This window comes from Fukomys damarensis, unplaced genomic scaffold (genome assembly GCF_012274545.1).
Source record: "Fukomys damarensis isolate Sample0158 unplaced genomic scaffold, DMR_v1.0_HiC HiC_scaffold_24, whole genome shotgun sequence".
Lineage (NCBI taxonomy): Eukaryota > Metazoa > Chordata > Mammalia > Rodentia > Bathyergidae > Fukomys > Fukomys damarensis.
The window spans coordinates 64,885,948-64,909,462 of NW_022900936.1; the positions used below are offsets into that span (position 1 = coordinate 64,885,948).

A 23,515-nucleotide genomic window follows, 5' to 3' on the forward strand; every position below is an offset into this window, starting at 1 on the left:
TTCTCATTTATTTGTAAAAACTGTCTAATTTCTTCTTTAATTTCCTCTGTAATCCATTGATTGTTTAGGAGAGTGTTGTTCAGTTTCCATGTGCTTGTGAAGTTTCTATAGTTTCTTGTGCTATTGATGTCTAGTTTGATTGCACTATGATCTGATAATATACAGGGGATGACTTCAATTTTTTTGCATTTATTTAGACCTGTTCTGTGAGCCAGTATGTGGTCTATTTTGGAGAATGATCCATGTGCAGCCGAAAAGAATGTATATTCTGGTTTTTGGGGGTGGAATACTCTATAAACATCTATTAAGTCCATGTGTTCCAAAGCTTGGTTCAGTTCTATTATTTAAGTATTCTTTTTTGATGCTGTTGTAAATGGGATTACTTTGTGTATCTGGTTTTTGAATAGTTTATGGATAATGTATTGAAATACTGCTGATTTTATATATTGACTTTACACTATAACTTTACTAAATGTTTATTTTTATACCCTGAAACTTTACTAAATTCATTTATTATTTGTAAATTTTTAGAAATGACTCAGGATTTTGTATAGTATATAAAATTATGGGCTGGGGATTTAGCTCAGTGGTTCTGCCTCCTGCCTTGCAAGTGCAAGGACCCAAGTTCGATCCCCGGTACCCATAAATAAATAAATAAAATCATATAACTGAACTTACTCCTTTCCAATTTGGATGTCTTTTCATTCTTTGTCTTGACTAACTGCTCTAAGACTTTCAGTATTATATTGAATACAATGATGAGAATGGACACCCTTGTCTTTTCCTACTGTGAAACTTAAAGAAAAAGTTTTTAGCTTTTCAGTTTTCAATATGAAATTACCTATTGACTTACCTGCTATGTATGCCTTTTTAAAAAATTTTCTTATTAGTGCTTATTTACAGTTCATGCAGTTTAAAATCATCTTGGGGAGGGCCTTCATGTACATATCACAGCTTGCTTCTTCTTCTTTTTTTTTTTTTAATCCTTTTCCCCTTTCCTTCTTCCCTCTCTTCTCCAATTCTTCTATCCCATTTTTCATTCTTGTTGATATTATTGATCTTAGCGCATGTTATGGCATGTAATGTTAATATTAAGTGAGATTATTAGATTCCTGCATGTGATATATCTTTATTCTTCTTATTTCCCCTTTCCCTCCTAGTTACTCCTCATATTATCCCCCTCATACTACTTCCCTATTGCAAAAGATTTACCTCCTAGTCCCTTCCCAACCCTCATAATTCTGTTTGTGCTTTGCCTTGCTCAAATGAGAGATACCATATGGCATTTAAATTTGTGTCTTGTTTATTTCACACGTTATATTTCCCAGGTATATCAGCTTTCCTAAAAATATCTCAGATCTGTCATTCTGTGTAGCAGAGTAGTATTCCATTATATATAGATAGCACATTTTCTTTTCCAATCATCTCTCTGAGGCTGTTTTGAGGATTTAGCTATTATGAGTTGTGTTGCTATAAACGTTGATATGTACATATCACTATAGTGTGATGTCATAAACTCTTTGGGGAAGATACCTAGCAGGGAAATCACTGGGTTTTATGGAATTTATAATTTCAGTTCTTTGAGAAATCTCCATACTAATTACCATAATGGTTGTACTAGTTTACATACCCCCCAACAATGTAGAAGGGTTCCTTTTTCACTGCACCCTTGTAGTGTTTTATTTTCTGATTTCTTGATGATTGCCATTCTTTCTGGTATAGAAAGGAATCTTAGTGCTGTTTTAATTTCCATTTCTCTAATGACCAGAGATGTTGAACATTTGTACTTCTTCTTATGAAAAATTTCTATGGTTATCCTTTGCCCATTTCTTATTTCATCTTGTAATTTAGGTGGTATAATTTTTTTAGTTCTTTATGTGTTCTAGATATTAATCCTCTGTCTGAGAAGTAACTGGCAAAAAAATTTTTCCCATTCTTTAGGTTATCTTTTCACTCTACTCACTGATTCTTCTGTTGTACAGAAGCTTTTTAGACTGATATAATGCCATTTATTGATCCTTGCTGTTATTTCTTGTTAAATTGAAGTTCTGTTTAGAAAATCCTTTCCTATTCCTATGTCTTCAAGTGTTTTACCTATTTTACCTGATAGTAGGTTTAATGTTTCTATTTTAATGTTTAGATATTTGACCCATTTTGATTTTCATTTAGTATATGGTGAGAGATAATGGTCCAGTTTCAATCTTTTGCACACAGATAACTAGTTTTCCCAGCACCACTTTTTGAATAGACTATCTTTCCTTTCATCAAATAGCTGAAGATGTCAGGGGAAGTTTCTGTATCCTCTACTGTGTTCCATTGATTTTTGTATCTGATTTTGCTCCAGTACCATTCTGTTTTTATCACAATTGTTTTTGTAGTATAGCTTGAAGTCAGGTATTCCTGTGCCTCCTACTTTGTTCTTGTTGCCCATAATTAATTTTGCTATTCTGGAGATCTTCTCATTCCATATGAATTTTAGGGTTGTTTTCTCAACATCTGTGAAATAAGCTGTTGGTATATTGATTGGAAGTGCCCTGAATTCATATAAAAGTTTTAGGAGTATTTTGACTATATTGAATCTGCCTATCCAGGAGAAGAGAGCATCTTTCCATTTTCTGATGTTCCTTCTATTTAGTCTCCCCCCCACCCCCGAGTACTGTAGTTTTCTTTGTAGAAATCTTTCAGCTCCTTGGTTAGGTTAATTTCTGGGTATTTCATTTTTCTTGAAGCTTCTATGAATGGCTTTTTTTTTTTGGCACTGGGGATTGATGGTATTTTTTTTTCATAATTTTCTTTTCATCTAGTTTATTCTTGGTGTATACAAATGCTAATGATTTTTGGGTGTATTAATCTTGTATCCTGTTATTTTGCTAAAATTGGTTATTCTAAGTGTTTTGTAATGGAGTTCTTTAGGTCTTCTCTGGAGAGTATGATGTCATTACAAATAATGATAATTTGAGTTCTTCCTTTCCTATATGTCTCTCCCTTTTATTTGTTTCTCTTGTGAGATTTCTCTAGGTAATGTTTCAGGTATTATGTTGAATTGAATAGGTGATAGTGGCCATTCTTGTCTTGTTCCTGATTTTAAGGGGAGTGCTTTTAGTTTTTCCCATTTAGGTGTGATGTTGGCTGTTGGTTTAACATAAATAACTTTTATCATATTCAGGGATGGTCTTTCTATCCCTGTTTTCTTGAGGATTTTTATCATGAAACGGTGTTGGATTTTGTTGAAAGCCTTTTCTGCATCTGTTGATATGATAATATGCTTTTTAATGTTGTTTCTGTTTTTGTGATGTGTTACATTTATTGACTTACCATATATTGAACCATCCTTGCATATCTGGCATGTAACCTACTTGCTCATTTATATGTTCTCTTTGATAATGCACTACATTTTATTTGCTAATATCTTGTTGAAGATTTTTACATCTGTGTTCATTAAGGAGAATAAGCCATAGTTTTCTTTTTCTGATTGGTCTTTTTTTGATTTTTAGATTAGAGAGATACTGGCTTCCATGAATGAATTTGGGAGCATTCTGTCCCTTTCACTTTCTTTGAAGAGCTTGAGGAGAATTGGTAATAGAACATCTTTAAAGGTTTTGTAGAATTCAGCAGTGAATCCACTAGGTCACAGGCTTTTTTTTTTTTTTTTTGATTGGTAGATTCTTTATTATTGTGTCAGTTTTGTTGCTTGTTATTGGGTTAATCATATTTCCATCTTCTTGGGTTAGTTTTGGTAATTTGGATGCACCTAGGAATCTGTCCATTTCTTCAAAATTTGCTAATTTGTTGGCATGTAATTTTTCATAGTAGTTACTATCTTGTAGATTTCAATAGTGTGTTGTGCTTTGCCTTTTTTCATTTCTAGTTATATTGATATGTCATTTTTTACTTTGGTAAGTTGGCAAAGGGCTTATTCTTTAAAAAAATTAGCTCTTCAATCAAGACTTGTCATGTAGAGGTACAAGATCCCAACAATGAATGTAACTGTACTGTATCCCTAAAATGTACCAATAAACTCAATTAAAGCTGAAAAAAAAATTAGCTCTTAAATTCATTGTTTTGTTTTTACTATTTCTTATAGCCTCAATTTCATTGATTTGTGCATTCATCTTTATGATTTCCCTCATTTTAATTTGGGGTTGGTTTGTTTTTGTTTCTGAAGTAGCGTAAAATTTCTGATAAGGTTATCTGAGCTTGCCGTTTTCCTAATGTGAGCATTGATTGCAATGAATTTTCCTCTTAGAATTCCTTTCATAGTGTCCCAAAGGTTTCAACAAGTTGTATCATCATTATTATTAACTTCCAGAAATTCTTTAATTTCTTCTGTGAGCCATTGGTTGTTTAGGGGTATGTTGTTAATTTTTCAGGAGCTTTTCTTTTACTAAAATTTTTTCTGTTGTTGATTTCTATTTTCATTGCACAGTCACCTGATACTAATTATGGAGTAATTTCTATTCTATATTTAAGAAGGCTTTGTGGATTAGTGTGAAATCTATTCTGGAAAAAGTACTATGTGTTGCTGAAAGGAACATATACCCTGTTGTAGAGGAGTGAAATACTTCGTATATATTCAGTAAATTCATATGTTCAAGGTTGCGGATCAACACTAATATTTCTTTATTGATTGTTTTGTCTAGTTGATCTATACTTTGTGAAAGTGGGGTGTTAAAATGTCCTACTATGATTGTGTTAGTTTTTTTTTAATCTTTTAATCTTAAGAGTTTCTGTTTTATGAAGGTAGATGGTATGGTATTCAGTGTATATATGCTTATTAATGTTATCTCTTTTTATTGGATTGTTCCCTTAACTAGTATGTAGTAACTTTCTTTTTCTCTTCTAATCAGTTTTATCTTGAAGTTTACCATATCTGACATCAGAATTGCTACCTCTCCTTATTTTCTGTGTCCTGATGCATAAAGTGGTTTCCATTTTTCTTATTTTTAGTCTATGAATATCTTCTTGGATTAGATGGGTTTCTTGAATGCAACAGTTTGTTGAATTCTGTTTAGTTTTTTTGTTTTTTTGTTTGTTTCAGTTTGCCGGTCTTGAGAGTTGAGGCTGTTAACACTGAGAGATATTCTTGGGATGTATTGGTTATTTATTATAGTTGCCTTCTACATCTGTTGGTGTATACTTTTATTTATTTATTTATTTAGGTACTGCGGATTGAACTCGGGTCCTTGTGCTTGCAAGGCAGGCAGGTCACCAAACCACTGAGCTAAATCTCCAGCCCCCTACTTTTATTGATTTTTATATGTTGAGGAACCCTGCAATCTAGGGATAAATCCCATTTAATCATGGCATATAATTATTTAATATACTTGTGACTTTAGTTTGCTAGGTTTTTCTTCAGGAATTTTGCATCTATATTCATCAAGCATATAGCCTGCAATATTCTTGTAGGAATATTGTTATCTAGCTTTCCTGTAAGAATAAGTCTGGCCTTGTAGAGTAAACTTGAACATGTACTTTTCCCTTCAATTTTTAGAAGACTTTGGGAAGGTTTACTATGAATTTTTCTTTTTAAATGTTTAGTAGACCTAAACCTAAATGTACCAATAAACTCAATGAGGAGAAAAAAATATTTAGTAGAATTGATCAGTGGTACTATCTATTCCTATGATTTGCGTTGTTGGAATGTTTTGCTTACTGTTGAAGTCTCTTATTTATTTGTTTGTTTAGATTTTCCATTGCTTTGCAATTCAGGCTTCGAAATTTTATGTTTAAATGATGTATCTCTTTCTTGTAGATTATCAATTGTTGGCATGTACTGGTTCATTGTAGTCACTTCAACCTTTGTATTTTTGTAGAATCTATTTTAGTGTTTCTCTCATTTATAATTGTATTTATCTGGGTTATTTTTATGGTTAGCCTAGCCAAAGTTTTATCAATTTCATTTATCTCTTTTAAAAAGAAACTCTTTTCTCATTGTTTTGTTCTCTTTTTATTTTTTTATTTTATTTCTGCTCAGATCTTTATTATTTCCTTCGTTCTGCTAACTTTGTGCTTAATTTGTTCTATTTCCTGAGTTCCTTAAGGTGTAATGTTGTTTAATAAATAGCTTTTTTTCTTAATGTAGGCATGATTATAAAATATCCCTCTTATAATTACTTTTGATGTATCTCAAATTTTAGTAGGCAGTATTTTCAATGTCTTTAAAGTTTTTTTCTTCACTCACTGGTTCTTCAGTACTGTTATTTAATTTTCATATATTTGTGAATGTCTAGCTCTCTGCTTACAATTGATTTCTAGTTTTGTATCAGTGTGAGCAAAAAAGAAAGCTGAAATGGCTTGAATCTTCTCAAATGTGTTAGTTTTCTTTGTGATCTAATACATTATCTACAGTGGAGAATGTTCCATATGTACTCAAGAGAAATGTACATTCTGGTGTTGAATGGAATGTTATGTACATAATCTTTTAGGTCCAGCAGGTTTAAATCATTGTTTAGTTCTAGTGTTTATTACTGATTTTTTTTTTGCCTGGATAATCTTTCCATTGTTAAAAATGGAGACACTGAACTTCCTTACTATTTTTGTATTGCTGCTTATTTATCCCTTCACTGCTGTTAATATTTGCTTTATATATTTAGGTGCTCTGATACTATTGGGTTCACGTGTACTTGTAGTTGCTATGTCTTCTTGAATAATTAACCTATTTTTCATTATAATGATCCCTTTATTTCTTAAGATTTTTTTTTTTTTGAATTAACATCTATTTTGTCTAAGCTACCTTTGGCTTCCACTTATTCCATGGAATATCCTTTTCTTTGCTTCACTTTTAGCTAATTAGTATTTTTAAAATTAATGTGAGTCTCTTGTAAGCAGCATATAGTTGAGTTTTGATCTTTTAATCCGTTCATTTATTGGAGAATTTAAACTTTTATTATTGACAGGTAAGGATTTATTAATGGCATTTTGTTCTTTTGTGGATTTGTGTCTCTTTTTCCCTCTTGCTATCTCCCTTTGTGCTTTAATGATTTTCTATAGCGATATACTTTAACTCTTTTTATATTTTGTGTACCTATTATTTGGTTTTGCTTTGTAGTTACTGTGACACTACATGAAAATCAATTATAAGCAGTCTAAGCATAATAACAGTTCAACTTCATGCAATAACTCTGCACTTTTACCTATTATTCATTCACCTACATCCACATTTTGGTTGTTGAAGTAAAAATGTACATCTTTTTATATTGTATGTCCATTAACAATGTGTTGAAATAATAAATATTTTATAAACTTTTTCTTTTTAACCTTTATCCTAGAATTAAATTTTGTATACATGCCGTCATTTCCATATTAGAGTATCATGAATTTGAGTATAGATTTACATTTACTGGTGAATTTTATGCTTTTGTATGTTTTCATGTTACTAATTAGTGTCTTTCTATTTCAATTTTAAAAGCTGCTATTGGCATTTCTGGGAGGTTGGTTTAGTAGTAATGAACTCTCATCTTGTTTGTCTCGAAAAGTCTTTTATCTTGCCTTCATATTTTTTCCAAGCTTTTTTTTTTCTTTTAGTTGTTGAATAAATCATCTATCTCACTCTTGTATTTAATGATTACTGCTGAGATATCTGCTTATAATATTTTGGGTATGCCTTGTATGTAAAAGTCACTTACACCTTTCAAAATTTTTTTGTCTTTGACTTTTGTCAATTTGATTATAATATATCTCAATGAAGTAATCTTTGGGTTGAATCTATTTTGGAAGTTTGAATCTGAATATGCTTATTTCTCCTGAGATTTGGGAAGATTTCAACCATTATTCTTTAAATAAACTGCTCCTTCTGTGTCTTCACTTTATGAAACTCCCATAATACCGTCAATGGTTCCCTTGATGGTATCCTATGTCTCACTGGATTTCTTGTTTTCATTCTTATTTCTTCTTATCTTGTTTGAAAGAATTAACTCAAAAGATTTGTCTAGTTCATAGGTACTTTCTTCTGATTGATCATATCTACTGTTAAAGCTCTCTATTAAATTTGTCATTTTGTTCATTATATTCTTTTATTCCAGAATTTGTATTTGATTCCTTTTTAATTGTTTTTTGAACCTCTATTTTTTCAGACATTATTTTCTTTATAGTTTGTTTAGCTATTTATCTGGGTTTTACTGTCTCCTTAACTTAAAATTCTCTAAAATAATTATCTTGAATTGTATTTTAAGTAATTCGTAGGTCTTCATTTCTTTGAGTTCAGTTCCTTGATACTTTTTGGTGTCCTTTGCTTTTTCATGTTTCTCGTGACTTGGCTTTTATGTCTACATTTTAGGGAGCAAGTTACTTCAGCAGTTTTAAGGTAGATACAGCAGAAAAGACTCACCTACAGGTAGTTGCAAGAATGCTGATTGGTTGGGGTTTGCATTCTAGGAAAGGTGCATTGGCTTCGTTTCCATATATCTCTGACCACTGAAGCCAGTGTTGGCAACAGCTGCTGTGATCTTTGGTATCCAGTTTCAGATGTGTGCTGTAGCTGTAGCAGAGAGGTCTGTTGGAATCCTCAGTAGTAAAGGCTGCATGGTTCCTCCTGTTTTCAGTTCTCCTGAGCATGAGAGTTCTAGCTAAAGAGAATCCCTCTTGGCAGCTCCAACATGGTGGCCCACGTGTGGGATCTTGGATGTGGATACATTTTTTAATGGTGTTGGTGCCAGTGTTTGCATTACAGATGCTCACAGCAGAAGTGTAGCCAGGATCCTTTGGTGGAAAGCACAAAGAACTACTTGGACTTGGAGAATGTGTGTACTTCATGTGGAAGTGGTACCAGTATCTGAGCATATGGGCATATACAGGTCTCTGGTAAGGGTCTGTGTGATAAGCTGAAATACCTTGGCCATAGACAGACATACAGTAGTATTTATGATTGTAGGTATGACAGGGGAATACCATGTGCCTAGGCATAATAAAAATATCATAAATTGGGTACATTATAAACAACAGAAATTTATTTCTCTGTTCTAGAAGCTGGGAAGACTGAGATCAAGGTGCCAGTGGATTTAGCATCTGATAAGGGCCTGTTCCACAAAGATGGCACCATCTAGCTGCATCTTCACATGCTAGAAGAAACAAAGAAGCTGTTATGAGGCCACTTCTGTCAGGGTACTCAGTCATACAGTTTCTGGACTCTTGATTTAATCACCTCCCAATCACCTCTAAATATAACCACCTTGAGGCCAGGGATTTAACTCAGTGGTTCCACTGCCTGCCTTGCAAGTGCAAGGACCTGAGTTCAATCCCCAATACCAAAAAAAAAAAAGAGAGAGAAATATATCCATCTTCAATGTTAGGTTTCAACACATAAATTTTGAGGGGGATACAGATATTCAGACCACAAAATTTACTCTTCTTTTCTGCTGTAATGTCTTAATACTCAGATTATTTTTCATTTGTTTTATTTGTATCTGTAAAATTTTGAGTGTTTTTAGTATCTCCAATTTTTCACATTTTCACGTTTGTTCTTCACAGCCTTTTTGATTATCTTGAATACATTTTTTATAATACTTTCAATATCTTTGTCTGCTAATTTTATCATCTCTTTCACATCTGATATCTTCCTGCTGAGATACTTTCATCTCTGGTTGTCAGTCATGTTTCCCTGGTTCTTTATATGCCTACTAGATTTTGTACAGTAGACATTGTAAATTTTATATTTTTATAAAAAGGCAGTATTTTTCTGGATATTTTTCAATAATGTTGGACTGTTTTTCTGGAAGACAGTTCCCTGGTTTCACTGTTTAAAACTTTTTAGGATGAATCCCAAAAAGCTATTAGTCTGTGAATTCTTTGTCCCACTACTGAAGCAACACTTCAGTGTCTGCTGTTCTATATATTATGAGATCTTTGCAGTTGAGGCTGGTAATAACATGAAATATTCTTCACTTTTTGTGAGCTTCTTTTGATGGTTCTTTCTCAAGGCCTTTGTGCCAGAGACTCCTGCAGTAAGACTCTGGTCCCCACCTGCCCAGTATGTGATTCAGGGTTGAAGAAAAGCTTAAGACAGAGTTAAAGAGAAAGTGTGAACTGGGATGGCCAATGCTTCTTTGGCAAAAGGCACTGGCCTGTCTTCCACTAAATTTTCTTATTCATCAATCAGTGTAAGGGTGCAATACATGTACAGATGTGCAGTACATGAAATTAGCATGGAAACTAATGGAGGCAAGGATTTAAAGAGAAGTTAAAACATTTTCAAATTAGGAACAGAATAGACAAAATAGATTATTGCAATTGGAGCATTGTTCTTCAAGCTATGAAGGAACTAATTGTGGGAATGGAATTTGGGTGTGATTCCTGCTGCCTCAGCTACAGATGTTATCTCATATTAGCCCCACAGCTTCATAGGCCATTACTCTGGTCTTGACTGTGGCTGTTAGTGGGGAGGTCATGTTGACCTGGGTGCTACCACACTGCTCATGAGATACTTCTTTCAGTCACATAGCTTCAGCTAGCTTCACTACTTTAAGCCAATCGAGGGATTTAACTCTTTGTAGCTTGCCCTACTTACAGCATATTTGGGGCATAATCAGTATTGTGGACTCTGGCGCTTTGTTAGTTTCTTCACGTACATGCACAAGTTAATACACAACCAGTCTTCACAGGACCATTCAGAAAATTCCTGGTATATTCCCGATATGTAACTCTCTGTAATATGTTCCCTCATATTTTAACTACTTTTGCTTCAGTCTCTGATATCTCTCTCCCTCTCTCTTTTTCTTCTCAATTCAATAAGATCACTGAACTCTCTTGAAGTTCATTTACTTGGCCACAGCCTGGAAAATTACTCTGATTACTAATCTAAAAGATTTTTAGACTTATTTTAATTTTTATCCTTCTCTCATACTACCCTCTATTTTCTGTTAACCAATGTATGAAAACTGTTGTTTGTCCAGTTTTTTAGTTAAGGGAGGTTAAACCCATTGTTCTTACTAACTATAACAGCTACTGGCTGAATGTCAATCTTAGGGCATAATTTTCCAGTTTTCTCTTTTGTGTGTGTGTGTGTGTGTGGTACCGGGGATCAAACTCAGGTCCTCGCGCTTGCGAGGCAGGCCACCGAACCACTGAGCTAAATCCCTGGCCCTAGTTTTCTCATTTTTAGGAAAATGCAAAAATAATTATTTATGGCTGCTATTATATACACTAGTTGCTTATTTTTTTTTCTTCAGTATTGCACTTGAGAATTCCATCATGCCATAAAGAAAAGTAAGTGAGTGGAAGGGAGTTGCTGGCACTCATGGTTCCTGGCTGTGAGTCCCAGCCACTGGCCTGGGACCTAGTGTACTATGCATGATGATGAAGAGTTGTACTTGTACATAGCTGTCAAGCTTTGGCTGCTGTGCAGTACCAACTGCTAGAGGCTAACTTGCACCAAGTGTGTCCAGAGCAGTGATTTCATCTACTTCATTGTCTGTGACCTACAGAAGTTTATCAACATGATAGAAAGGTTAAATTGACTTAAGAGCAAACAATAAAAATTTTAAGAAGGAATATTAAAGCTCTGAAGGGAAAATGGCTAAGAGATCAATTGAGATAGAAAATAATAGCTTGCGTGTTCAGGATTGAACAGATGAAATAAAAATAATCAAGAAATGAAGAAAAATTCCGAAGGTCTTCTAAAAGCAACTAAAAGAACCAGAGCTATACAATAGAGAACAATGGTATTAAGAGAAAAAGAAGATTCACACACTTGTTGGCCTGGCAGGAAAAAAACCCCAACTATTTACCTAGGTCATTATAAGCATCTTATAAACCTTCAGTGATCTTTTATACTACTAATCACCACTGTCATTTTCCCAAATGAGGAAGTTAAAGACTAATGTGTGAAATCCTGCAGATGTGTCTTCAGAGTGTGATCTCCAGCACTGGGAGCAAGTTTTCTGAACCCTGAAGGGCAATATACCTCTCACAAAGATGGGCTTGTGATGATCACAATGGAGACACCAGCATTAATATGCTAACAATGGGGACTACTGTGGCTACTACAATTTGGTGGAAGAGAAGAAAATGACATAGGAGCCTAGCATGGCACATAATAGCCATACCTACACCATTAGTGCTATGCTGTGCTATGCCACTCAATGTGCCATCTCATATACTTGATAACACTTTTCCCCAAAAGCTGTGTAACAGAAAATTTTGTGGAGAAAATCTCAGTAGTTTACTCAAGCAAAGATAATATTGAATACAAATATCCTTTAACTTTTTGTTTCTCAGCATGTAAATTTAGATCAGTTGCAACCACTGCATACCATTAAGAATCTAATGTATCTTACCAGTTCAAGCTCTGAACCCTCTGACAGGTTGGAACTCTTTAAAGTGTGACAGCAGACCTTGAGCAGTCGATGGAATGTATGGTCCTGGAGTCTCTGGAAAGTCAGATGAGAATGGAGATGAGCATAAGTGATGGGGAAACTGATTAGGGGAGAGACTGGGAGAATCTGCCAAGCCCTTGGCTTTGTCATATCGAGTCCCAAGCAGTGGAAATTTCCCAGAGCTGGAACACCCACTCATTGTGAGCAGTAGTGCAGGATGTGGGGGAGGGAGACAAGGGAGATGATCTCCTCTGCTGCAGCCTCAGTGACTTCCTGGATCAAAGCTTACACTGGACATGATTAATGGGCATGGACCAAAAACATGCCAAATTTGCATCACGAAATCTCTCCCACTGCACTCTAATAAACCTTGTCTGCTTAGTTAAGATAGTGTGTGGAACACTATTGGATTGTGTTTGTTTTAAGCAGAGAGATGAGCAGTTTGCTGGTCACATGGCCTATGATTTTGACCAACATGCTTATAATAATAGGACAGAGAGAGGGAAAGTCCTTCTGCCCACACTGGCACTAGTGGAAGAAGGACCTATGTGTGTGGCCAGTTCCATTGAGGAAGACATTCTTCTGGCCTCTAACAGGTTCTAGGCCCCACAGATCCAGGTCAGAGTCTGTCCTTATGCTAACACTAACTTCTTTTTTTTTTTTCTTTTTATTGAGGTTATTGGTGCAATCTAGGTATACAATACAATTACATTCATCATTGGGATTCTGTACCTTTACATAATAGGTCTTGATTCTCATTTTTTCCCCTTGTCCCTGCCCTCCCTTCTCCCCCTCCTCCCCTCCCCATTTACAAACACTTTATTTCCATTTTTTCAGTTTCTCATATTTTTTTTCCTCTCCCTTATTACCTTTCCCCCACCCTTCCCACTTTCCTTACACCTTTAGCCCTTTACTTCCTATTTCATATTATTAATTGTCTCATTAGGATCCTGTGTACTATTATAGTTTTTCACACCAAAGAAACTATTCGGTATTTCAGTTAAAGAAATCTCTGTATGAACACTAAAAATAGGGAATCCTAAAATAAAACTAAAAAGGAAAGTAAAAGAGAAAAGGCAATGATGTAACATCAAAATAATCCTTAATTCTGGAGATGAAAATGGTCCCTGAACATATTTAAATTGCTTCTCGCTCTTATAGTCTTATCTTATTCTTTTTTCATTATTTAGAGAATACTTTATTAGTTTCTGTAATCAAACCCACGTAGATATGACCTTACATATTTAGTATGATGTGTTACCCCTGTACACATGGAAAAAAATAAAAATAAAAATAAAATGGTTGGATGAATCACAAGGTAGTGATTCTTGAAAGGTAGAAACTTTCTCACATCTTGTTAGACAAGCAGCAGGCAATTTAAAAATTTGATTTCTTTAGTTTTTGGAATAATAAATTTGGTCATGTTTGGGGGCATATTCATTTTCTGAGGAGAAAGAGTAGTTAAAAACTACTTAATTTCACTTGTGTTGCTCTGTTGTGGCTCATCACATTCCTGTGTTGCTCCTGCAAACCCACACACACAGACCAAAGAAGATAAAGTATGTTTATCGATAGGACACACATCCATGAATGGAAGAAATCCTAGCTGGAATAATGTCCTAGAAATGTCTATTTTCTATTGTTCTAATGTCTATTTTCTTGTATTCTTAGGGGAACCCAGCTCATTCTTTCCTATTTTATTGAATTCCTATCATTCTTGCTATGTCCATTTTGAAGTGGAATTTTTTTTCCATGAGAGAAAATAAGTCATAACAGTCATTCTCTTGTGTGAGCTAAATGCCTGCCTGGGTACAGGTTCAAAGCCACTTAGCTAAGTGACCTTTGGTCATTTTTGCAGTGTCCCATTTCTTAAGGGATTCAGTGGGTATCTCCAGGGAAAGCTGTCCTGTTTGTTTTCTCTCTTGAGGTTTCTGTTGCTGTAAAGGCTGAGCCTTGGTTAGGATGCATAGCAGATCCTTCTGGCTGGTACTACTCTACCTGGGGAATGCTTATGAATAAAGAATTTCCCCTCATCAGAAGATAGTTTCAGCTAATGTCTTGTCATTCTCTTAGAGACAATCTTAAAACTTACAAAAATGTAAGTAGTTTTTTATTAGTAACTGCAGAAAATCCTATTTAGCAATTATAAAAAGAAATCTTAAAAAAAATTCCTAACAGGCATTATTAGCATATATCTTAGTGTGGTTAACATGTTAGTATTTGTGATTAATTACTCAAGGGTTTCCGTGCACTAACGTCTTTTCTTATTGTAATTATGACAGCTTGGACTTTGCCTACAAATCCAAGGTGATAGCCTTTGCTATTGGTATATTTGGAGTTTGGTCGAATTTTGGGAGAGTTGAAGGAACAGTATTTACTCTTATCCGGGAGTTCCAGGTTCGCTGCCTCTGAATTTTCTCTAAAGGAGACAGACTTTTCTCCTATGGATGCTTTATAGCTAGTCTGCTTTGAGTACTTAGTTTCATGATAGTTGGGCTTACATTTTGCCATCCAGTTCTGAAATTCATAGACTAGAAATCATGGAATGAACAAATACCAAATAAACTTAGGAGTCATGAATGTGAAATGAAGATAAAAAAATAGAATTCATAGATTACAAACTTGGGTCTAGAATAATTCAACAAAACAAGGATGTGGGAGATATAGGGATTGATAGGGTATATTTTGTTATTAATAGCAACTAGAGACACTTTTCACTGGGTTAAGTGATCAAACCCTTAAATGATTTTGAACACCGACATACTGGTTTACATTACTGAAATATTTTAGGGTTCATTACTTTGCCCTGGATCTACTCTGTAATTATTTTTAAATAATACATTTCAACCATTATTTTTTCCTATTCTTTTTGCCATTCATTAAAATCTTTCATTTAGGTACCAGAATAAACATAGAAACAGCTTTTCTAAAAATTGAAGCTGATATTTTAAGGAAGAGCTATATAACTTGTCATGTTTTCAATTTTAAAATGATTTATTGAAACAAAGTATTGGGAATTAAAAACCCACGGGCACCAAATAGGCTGTCTAGTCTTTGTATAATGGAATGTAACTAGTAAAAGTTCTGCACATCTCTAAATCAGGAGGAAAATCAGTATGTCGCATCAGGTATGGTAGACAGTATTCATGTAAGGGCTCAGGTATGATTTTGGAAAGTGTATTAGTCAATCTCCTCACTTTTAAAATTTTATTTTATTTAAAATTTTATTTTATTAAAATTTGTCATTCTCTTAGAGACAATCTTATTCTATTAAAATTTTAATTTTATTTAAATTTTTTATTAAATTTTAATTTTATTGATTTAAAGTATACAGTATATTCACATTCATCATTGAAAATTTGCACTTTTACATAATCCATCTTGGTTCTTATTTTTTCCCCATTCCTCTGTCCTCCAACCCCTCCACCCCTCCCTATCTACAAAGACTTTGTTTCCATTTTTTATTTTTTTCTTATTAATTCCATTCCCTTCTCTCTTTTCCCTTACCCCTTCCACTTCCACTTCCCCTTTGAGCGCTTTCTTCCTATCTCACGTTATCTATTATACATTTTAGTCTTTCACTTTCAGTTTCTCACCCTAGAGGAACTATTCAGTATTTGCATGTGTGTCCTATTTATTTCAATTGAGTATAGCCTCAATGTGCATCCATTTAGCTATAACTGTTTCTAGTTTCTTATTATTTATAGTTGAGTGGTACTCCATTTTATATATATACATTTAAAAATTTTTTCTTTATCCAGTTGATGGGCGAGTTTTAGCTATTACAAATTGTGCTGCTATGAACATGGGTACACATATTTCACTGTAGTATGATTCTTTTAATCCTTTGGGGAAGATATCCAGCAGGGGAATGGCTAGGTCAAATGAGACTTTCAATCCTAGTTCTTTGCGTTATCTCCATACTGATTCCCACAGTGGTTGAACCAGTCTACACTCCCACCAGCAGTGGAGCAGGGTTCCTCTTTCTCCACTGCCCTGCCAACATTTGTTATTGGTTGATTTCATGACAGCAGCCATTCTTTCTGGGATGGTGGAATCTCAGCATTGTTTTCATTTGCATCTCTGGAATGACCAGTGATGTTGAACATTTTTTCATATTGCTTTTTGCTATTTCTACTTCTTTATCTGAGAAATGTCTGTTCATTTCAGATACCCATGTTTGGATTGGTTCTTTAAATTTGGGAGGTCTGATTTTTTAAACTTCTTTATATATTCTAAATAGTGAATAGATCTATGTCTGAAGAATAGCTGGTGAAAAGTTTTCCCCACATTGTGGGTTGTCTCTTCACACTGTTGGTGGTTTTTCTTGCTGTACTGAAGCGTTTTAATAAGAAGACATCCTACTTGTTGATTGTGCTAGTTTAACAGTGAAAAATGTAATTAGGTATGCTCTAATGTTTAAGAAGTCTAATGGTGGTGCCTCATTGCTATAAATTGTAATAAGTATAATACTGAATTTAATTATTATCAATTTTTCTCTTGGATGGAAAATTTTCAAGATACTTTAAAAAGAATTTTCTGACGATGCTGATAAAATACTGCTAAACTAAGACAAAATAATATCATTTTCATTATAAAGACGCTAAAACCCAGCAAAATTTATTAATATTCTTCCAAGTCATATAACCTTTAAATGATAAAGATGGGAATCAGCTTAGTTAGTGATCAGTTTCCAGGGTCTATTTTACTGGAAGATGTAGAACTCTATGTGAAGTGGAAAACATTTAGTATGGGTAGAATTTATTACTTTCATTGCTTTACAAGTAAGGATGACAGTGTGGTGGAGTGGAAAGGAATGAACTGACAGTACACAGTTGGTAGACAGATTCAATCTAATAATAAAACAACATGGAGATTATGTAAAACAAATAAAATATTCTTATAATTACAGTATTTTATGTTTATCCTAGGAAGCAAAAAAGCAAACTTACAATTGTTGATCTAGAGTACATGTTAGAAATGGATAGCAATGAATTAATACATACTTAATGACCTAATATATATATATATGAAATTCCTGCTTAGGAGAACTATTTTCATTAATCAGGAAATTTAGTTAGTTATTTCCTTTTAATGAGTATTTTCCTTTTAATAAGTGCAACAATATACAGTGCCAAAATGTGAGAAAATTGTAATTTTATCACTGAAAGTTGTGTTTCCCTGTATCTACTATGTTGTCAAAATTTTAGATATATGAGGTTGATTTTAACTTGTCTTTAATTAAAATTAAAAATTTTAATTAAAGTTGGATCATAATAAATACAATTTTATTTAAAAAGGCATCATATTGCATAACTAACCATTTGTAACTACTGAAGTGGGACATTTTTTGACTCATTTCCCCCTTAAGATTTTATGTCATTTTTCTATGAAAGCATAAGATTTAAATAAAGATCAAAATAGGTAATCACTACCTCAAAACACTGCTAATAAAGTATAATAGTAGTTCATCCCTATTTTTTGCACTAAGTAGTTATGGTTATACTAAGTCAATTTATCCTATGTAAGTGCAAGGCTTCTTTCCAGACTTTATAATACCAATCACAGCCTGGCCTCCTCAAAACTTGGTAATACTTCCAGTAATATTTAATTTACAGATAACAATAATCATACTTCTGATACATTCTAGTTGCATTTTTCTCTCTCTCAGAGTTGCATTTGGAAACTGCAATGGGTTGGCAGTGGTGGATTTTATACAGAAGACAGTACTGTTAAGCATGGGGACTGTTGATCTGTATAGATCAAGTGACTTATACCAGCGACAGCCACGGTCTCCTAGAAAGAACAAGCAGTTCATTGCAGGTAGGAGACAAAACAAGATGGGTTATGAACTTGATTTGTTCATCTGTTTTCATTTTCAGATTTGTCATTCTTTTGTTCATGATATTCAAATGCATGGTAATATAAACTCAACATTTATAATACCATGTAAGTAAAATAAATTGGGCAGAAACAAAGCCGAATCTTTGAAAGAACAAGGAGGTATTTTTAAAAGTCAATTTGGTGGGCTGAGGATTTGGCTCAGTGGTTCTATTTCCTGCCTCACAAGCCCAAGGACCCGAGTTCAATCCCCAGTACCAAAAAAAAAAAAAAAAGTTAATTTGGTGTTGAAGTTAGGAACATCTGAAGTTTAAATTGAATTTCTAAGAAATAACATAAAATAAGAGATTATTAAATATAAAAATACCTCTAGAATTAGTGTTCTGTGGTTGAAAAAGCTGTTTACAACTTTCTTGTTATAAATCTGGCCCATTTTAAAAGATAATTTAAGGCCATTTACTACTTTTAATTTTACAAATAACTACATATTATAACTGTCACCTATTCTTAATGGATGATAATTTTATTGGAAATGTTTTTGGAAATTCAGTAAATATTAATAATCTTTTTACATGCTGTGAAAACCGGGCATAGTGGTGCACACCCATAATCCTAGTGCTTGGGAAGTTGAGGCAGGAAGATTGCCTCGAGTTCTAGGCCAGCCTGGGCAACATAGTGAGTTGAAAGCCAGCCTAAACTACGTAGTGAGACCTTGTCTCAAAAAATAAAAAAAAATGGAGCAGGGATTTAACTCAGTGGCTCTGCGCCTGCCTTACAAGGTCCTGAGTTTGATCCCTGGTACCAGTTAAAAAAAAAAAAAAAAAATGAAAGATAGCATTTTTGATAGGACAATTAAATTTAACCATAAAAGGAAAGAAACAAGTTAATTAGGGTGTAATGCTAAATTATCAAAAATTTACTAGACTTTCAATATATAATCTCCATAATTTACTTCATAAACATTGCCAAAATTTTATGTATTTTTTTGATTCGCTGATATAGTTGGTAAAAATTAGGCAAAAGCTTTGCAGATGAAAATGATTCTATAGTAATATGTGGTATTTTAGACAATTTTTAAATTAAATTTTTAAATTTCTTGACACTGTTTTGTTTCAAACAATCAACAGGAAATATAGGTCTTTTTACTGAACATACCCATTAAAAATACTTTATAATAAAAATTAAAATCTTACATGGTGGTAGTTCTTATTCTCCAAATTGCAGTTATGCCAAATTTAACATTTGAATGTGATAGTAAGTGAATTTTTCTTTTTAACTAATAACATTTGACACAATTGAAATTTTTCTTTACTAACACTTCTTTTGTTAACTCTTATACTTTAAAATTGCTAGTTTAGACCTTCTCAGGGGCACAATATTTCTCCTATAGAACCTGAGGGCTTTTTTTATACAAAGATCTCAACTTTTATCAATATTTTAGGAGAACTACAGATTTAAAAATCTACAGGCTCTATTTCCACCAATACTAGCTTTTGAAAGAGCAAAATAAGAGAAATTGTGCATAAATGTACGTAAGGTTCTTCATGATTGGAAAAAGAAGGTTGATTTTTGAAATTTCACAGTTTTTAGGGTAGGAAGATATCAAAGGGTAGTATAGCACCATTTGCAATGCTGAAAACACCAATTCAATCAAAAAAGTTTTGGATCATCTGACATCTTCAAAGTTACTTGCTGAATATATACAGTATGGTGAAAGTGAACATTTTTTCATAGAAAAATGAATGTAAACCTATTAAATCTCATAAACTAGGACTATAGTTTAGAATTTTGATGACTTTAAAGCTAAAGAATCTCATATACTCATAAACTTGGTCTGTATTGCATGACTACAATGAGTACTCACTGAATATTGTAAAGTAATAAACTAAAATCCGTCAGCATTCTTTTTAATTGCTGGAGGATTAAAGACAATCCTTTGTATATTAATGAAGTAATTTCTACATATTACAAGCCAACTAAGTGCATTATGTAAAAACATATATGAAAAACATGCCATCATTTTCTATATTTGATTAAATAAAATTGCTATAGCATTTTCATCATTTATCACTTATTTTGAATTGATTTTTTTTTCAATATCTCCTTTCTAATTTAACTACCTAATCTTGCTGCAATTTCTTCATCTTGGCTGTTCTAGATTATGGTATGATATCACTTCCTTTCACTTTAGACTATTTTTCTCTCTTTCCTCTGCCTGCTGCTGATGCTGGGGTTCTGGCATGTTCCAAAGACAACTTTTGCATGCGTGGCCTGTCTAACTTTTATCCTGATTTAACGAAACGGATCCGTACTTCCTATCAGAGTAAGTTCTATAAAGGTTAGGCAAATAGCATTTTGGAGTTGTAATGCTTGACTTAAATTCATATATCTATGCTCAGTAATGTGTTTTTTTGAAAACACATTCAGTATGCATGCAAATTTTTGTTTTGTTATGAAAATGCAACCTGATAATTTTAAAATAAATTATTATATATGCATTTTAAATCATTATTGTCATGTACTCGTTTCACTCATACTCTGTTTCATTGTTTATTTCAAACCATGCAGACTAGTCCTTTCAGTAAAAAAATCAGTATCATTTGTCTTGAGGGCTAAAAGGTATGGTGTCTTTGTTTTTTAAAAAAACTGATAAACCATAATGATAATAACTTAATGATTTCTTATTTTGGAAACCTTGTGCTTTTGGCCACTTTATAACATTTTTGTAACCAGTGCCATAATATTTTTTAACTAACTTCCTAATTTCAGATGCTTTTATTAAAAGGCAATACCCAAGTCTACATTCCTGTTAAATACCAAATTCTATAAATAGAGAAACTGAAGTCACAAATAAAATGCTGAATAACATTAACATTCCCTATGGTAGCAAATGCATATATAAAGATGACTGTAGTAACCAATTCTAAAAACAGTGCAGAAAATATGAGAAGTAAAGTTGTTTATGATTAGAGGTACAGATCATACTAATTACATAGGTAAAATATATTGACATGAAAAACATTTACATTATGTTAACATATTATGTAGAAAATTATGTGGTCTACAAATATATATACAAGATGGGCCTTATCTTTTTATAAAATGTGCATACATAATATACATTGTTCACATATGTACATTCACACATGTATTTTGTTTGTAACCTGAATTTTTTCAGACCTCACCAGTTTGTAGATACTAATGGAATTACATCAGTTCTAAAATCTAAGATTTAACTGCCTCATTTAAGTTCCTTTCTGAAATCCTTAAAATTTTTCCTTTAATGCCCAATAATATTTTTGCTCACAAATATTGTCTAGCAATGAACCCATTTGTGGGTATATCCTGCATCTGTTTCTGGTGCCTTAAGTGAGAACCCTGATACGTATCTTGCCTTCTGCTACTCCTAAAACAGAAAGATTAGATTCTTTGATATGTCTTGGTGCTTGAAAGTTATGTAAATTTTAGTTTTCATAATAAAGTTTTATTGGAACACAGCCACATTCAAAATTCATTTGCATGTTTTCAATGTCTACTTTCATACTGCAATGGCAGAGTTAAGTAGTTGCAACAAAAACCACATAACACAAAAGCTTAAAGTATTTCTTATGCTGTTCTTCACATTAAATAATTTGCTGACACCTGTCCTATACAGTGCCATTCTTTAACACCCATCTTCTACTATTACATAAAGGATTACAGCCAAAATCTTAATTGTAAATAGTTTCCAGAATTTTTGAATCCTGCTTAGACCTCTGAAGCTAGAATCCCTCTGTTGTGTGGGTATGTGCACTTATACACAATGAAGTAGAAGACTTTCCAGAATGTAAGATTGGATTTTACAAATTTCTTCTTTTACCTTTACTATATATTCTAATTTTCTATAGTAAATATGAAGTGCTTTTCAGGTAAAAAGGGAAATTATGAACTGAGGATAAAGAACAAAAGCAGGCTCTTAGTTCATGAGAATTCTACAGTACTGGCCATGTTACAAGGTTAAACAAGTTTTGAGTAATGATCAATAATTTTTTATTCCCTTCAAAATAAAATATCAAAGCTTTCAAACCTTCATTCAGGATCCTCCAAAATATAATTCCTGTCTACATCTTCAAGTGGATTTTTAACTTTTCTATAAAATAAGCTCTATTTAAGCCAACTGTTTGTATCTTATTACCCTTATGATTTATTCGTACCATCTCCTTTCTGGAAATGCCCTGCTGAAAGTTGACTTTGTACTGCCATCCAGAGCCCTGCTTTGCCAGTTTATTTGCTCATTGTGTGCAGTTGCTGCAGTGTACAGACATGTAATGTTTTGATTCATTTGTGTGGCTACTTATTTTTATGTTTATTCTCTACCTTTATAATAAATGCATGACAAGAATTTAAAGACTATATCAGTTAAATATTTTAAATTTTAGTATAAAAATTAATAGTAAAAAAAATATCTTTGTATCTTCTACATCCAGCACAAGTTATGAGCCCAGTAGATAAATGATGATGGTAGAATAGAGCATGGTAGCAGGCTTTTATCTCTTCCATGAACAGCCAGGGAAATTTTCAAATTTGATAAATGAAAACTAATTTCTGTCATCACTGAGTTCCTAAAATTTTGCAAAACCAGTCATAATTTCTTCTAACTACAGTTCTAAAATGTGAAGACAGAAGTAAAAATCAAGTCCTTCTAAGGATCCTCCTTGTCTCTACCAGTGATTTTCATAAAGACCAAATAAGTCTTCATATTGGAAATAACATGTCCTGAAGTTTCCTTTTGATGATTAGCATTGTATGTTATGCAAATAAACTAATTATTAAATGACTAAAATTATATTCTAGAGTTTACTTTTTAAAATAAATTTTAATAAAATTTTGATTAAAATGTAACTATTGCTAATATCTGGTTATATTTGTATAATCTCATATTAGTATAAAAGAGACTATGCATTGTTTTCATGCATTGCTTCTTGTCAGAAAAACCTACTTACTATTCCTGTTGGAGAGACAGAACTAGCTTCTGTTAAGGGTCCATTCTGTTCTGAGATTGTGCTAGGCAATTTGACTAATGTCCTATAATTTAATGATTATTATAATCTTTTGAGATAGATGTTTGCTAGTTGAATCCTCTACATATTAGAAAATTAATGTTGAAAAAGATTAGTGTCTTAAAATGAGAAACTAATTTTTGTCTTACATTAGTGAACCTCTATAGTGTCTACGGTATGATCCTGTCTCTGCCTTTTAAAGATTGTGTACATTGGAAATGAAATCTATTATTCTATAATCTGAAAGCACTTTTACCCAGTGTTTACCCACTATCTATGAAGTAACATTTAAAAATTAAGCAATTTGTTTTTCTCATATTTTAAATG

General features: G+C 33.0%; 1 protein-coding gene and 1 pseudogene across 7 annotated transcripts in view; both read left to right on the plus strand.

Moving 5' to 3' along the window:
- Stxbp5l (syntaxin binding protein 5 like) overlaps window positions 1–23,515 on the plus strand; it is a 391,696-nt gene that overhangs the window by 276,259 nt on the left and 91,922 nt on the right. For 4 of the 7 annotated variants that reach the window (XR_781365.3, XM_010630004.2, XM_033768098.1 and 1 more), the window contains 2 exons: window positions 17,980–18,131; window positions 20,401–20,472. Coding sequence is in view for 6 of the 7 variants with exons in the window: in XM_010630004.2 (XP_010628306.1) it covers window positions 17,980–18,131; window positions 20,401–20,472 (224 nt within the window). In the remaining variant the exon portion in view is untranslated. Of the gene's footprint in view, window positions 1–17,979; window positions 18,132–20,307; window positions 20,314–20,400; window positions 20,473–23,515 lie in introns of all 7 variants that reach the window. The other 3 variants (XM_033768100.1, XM_033768101.1, XM_033768099.1) reach the window with 2 other exon arrangements.
- LOC104866285 lies at window positions 11,231–12,512 on the plus strand (annotated as a pseudogene).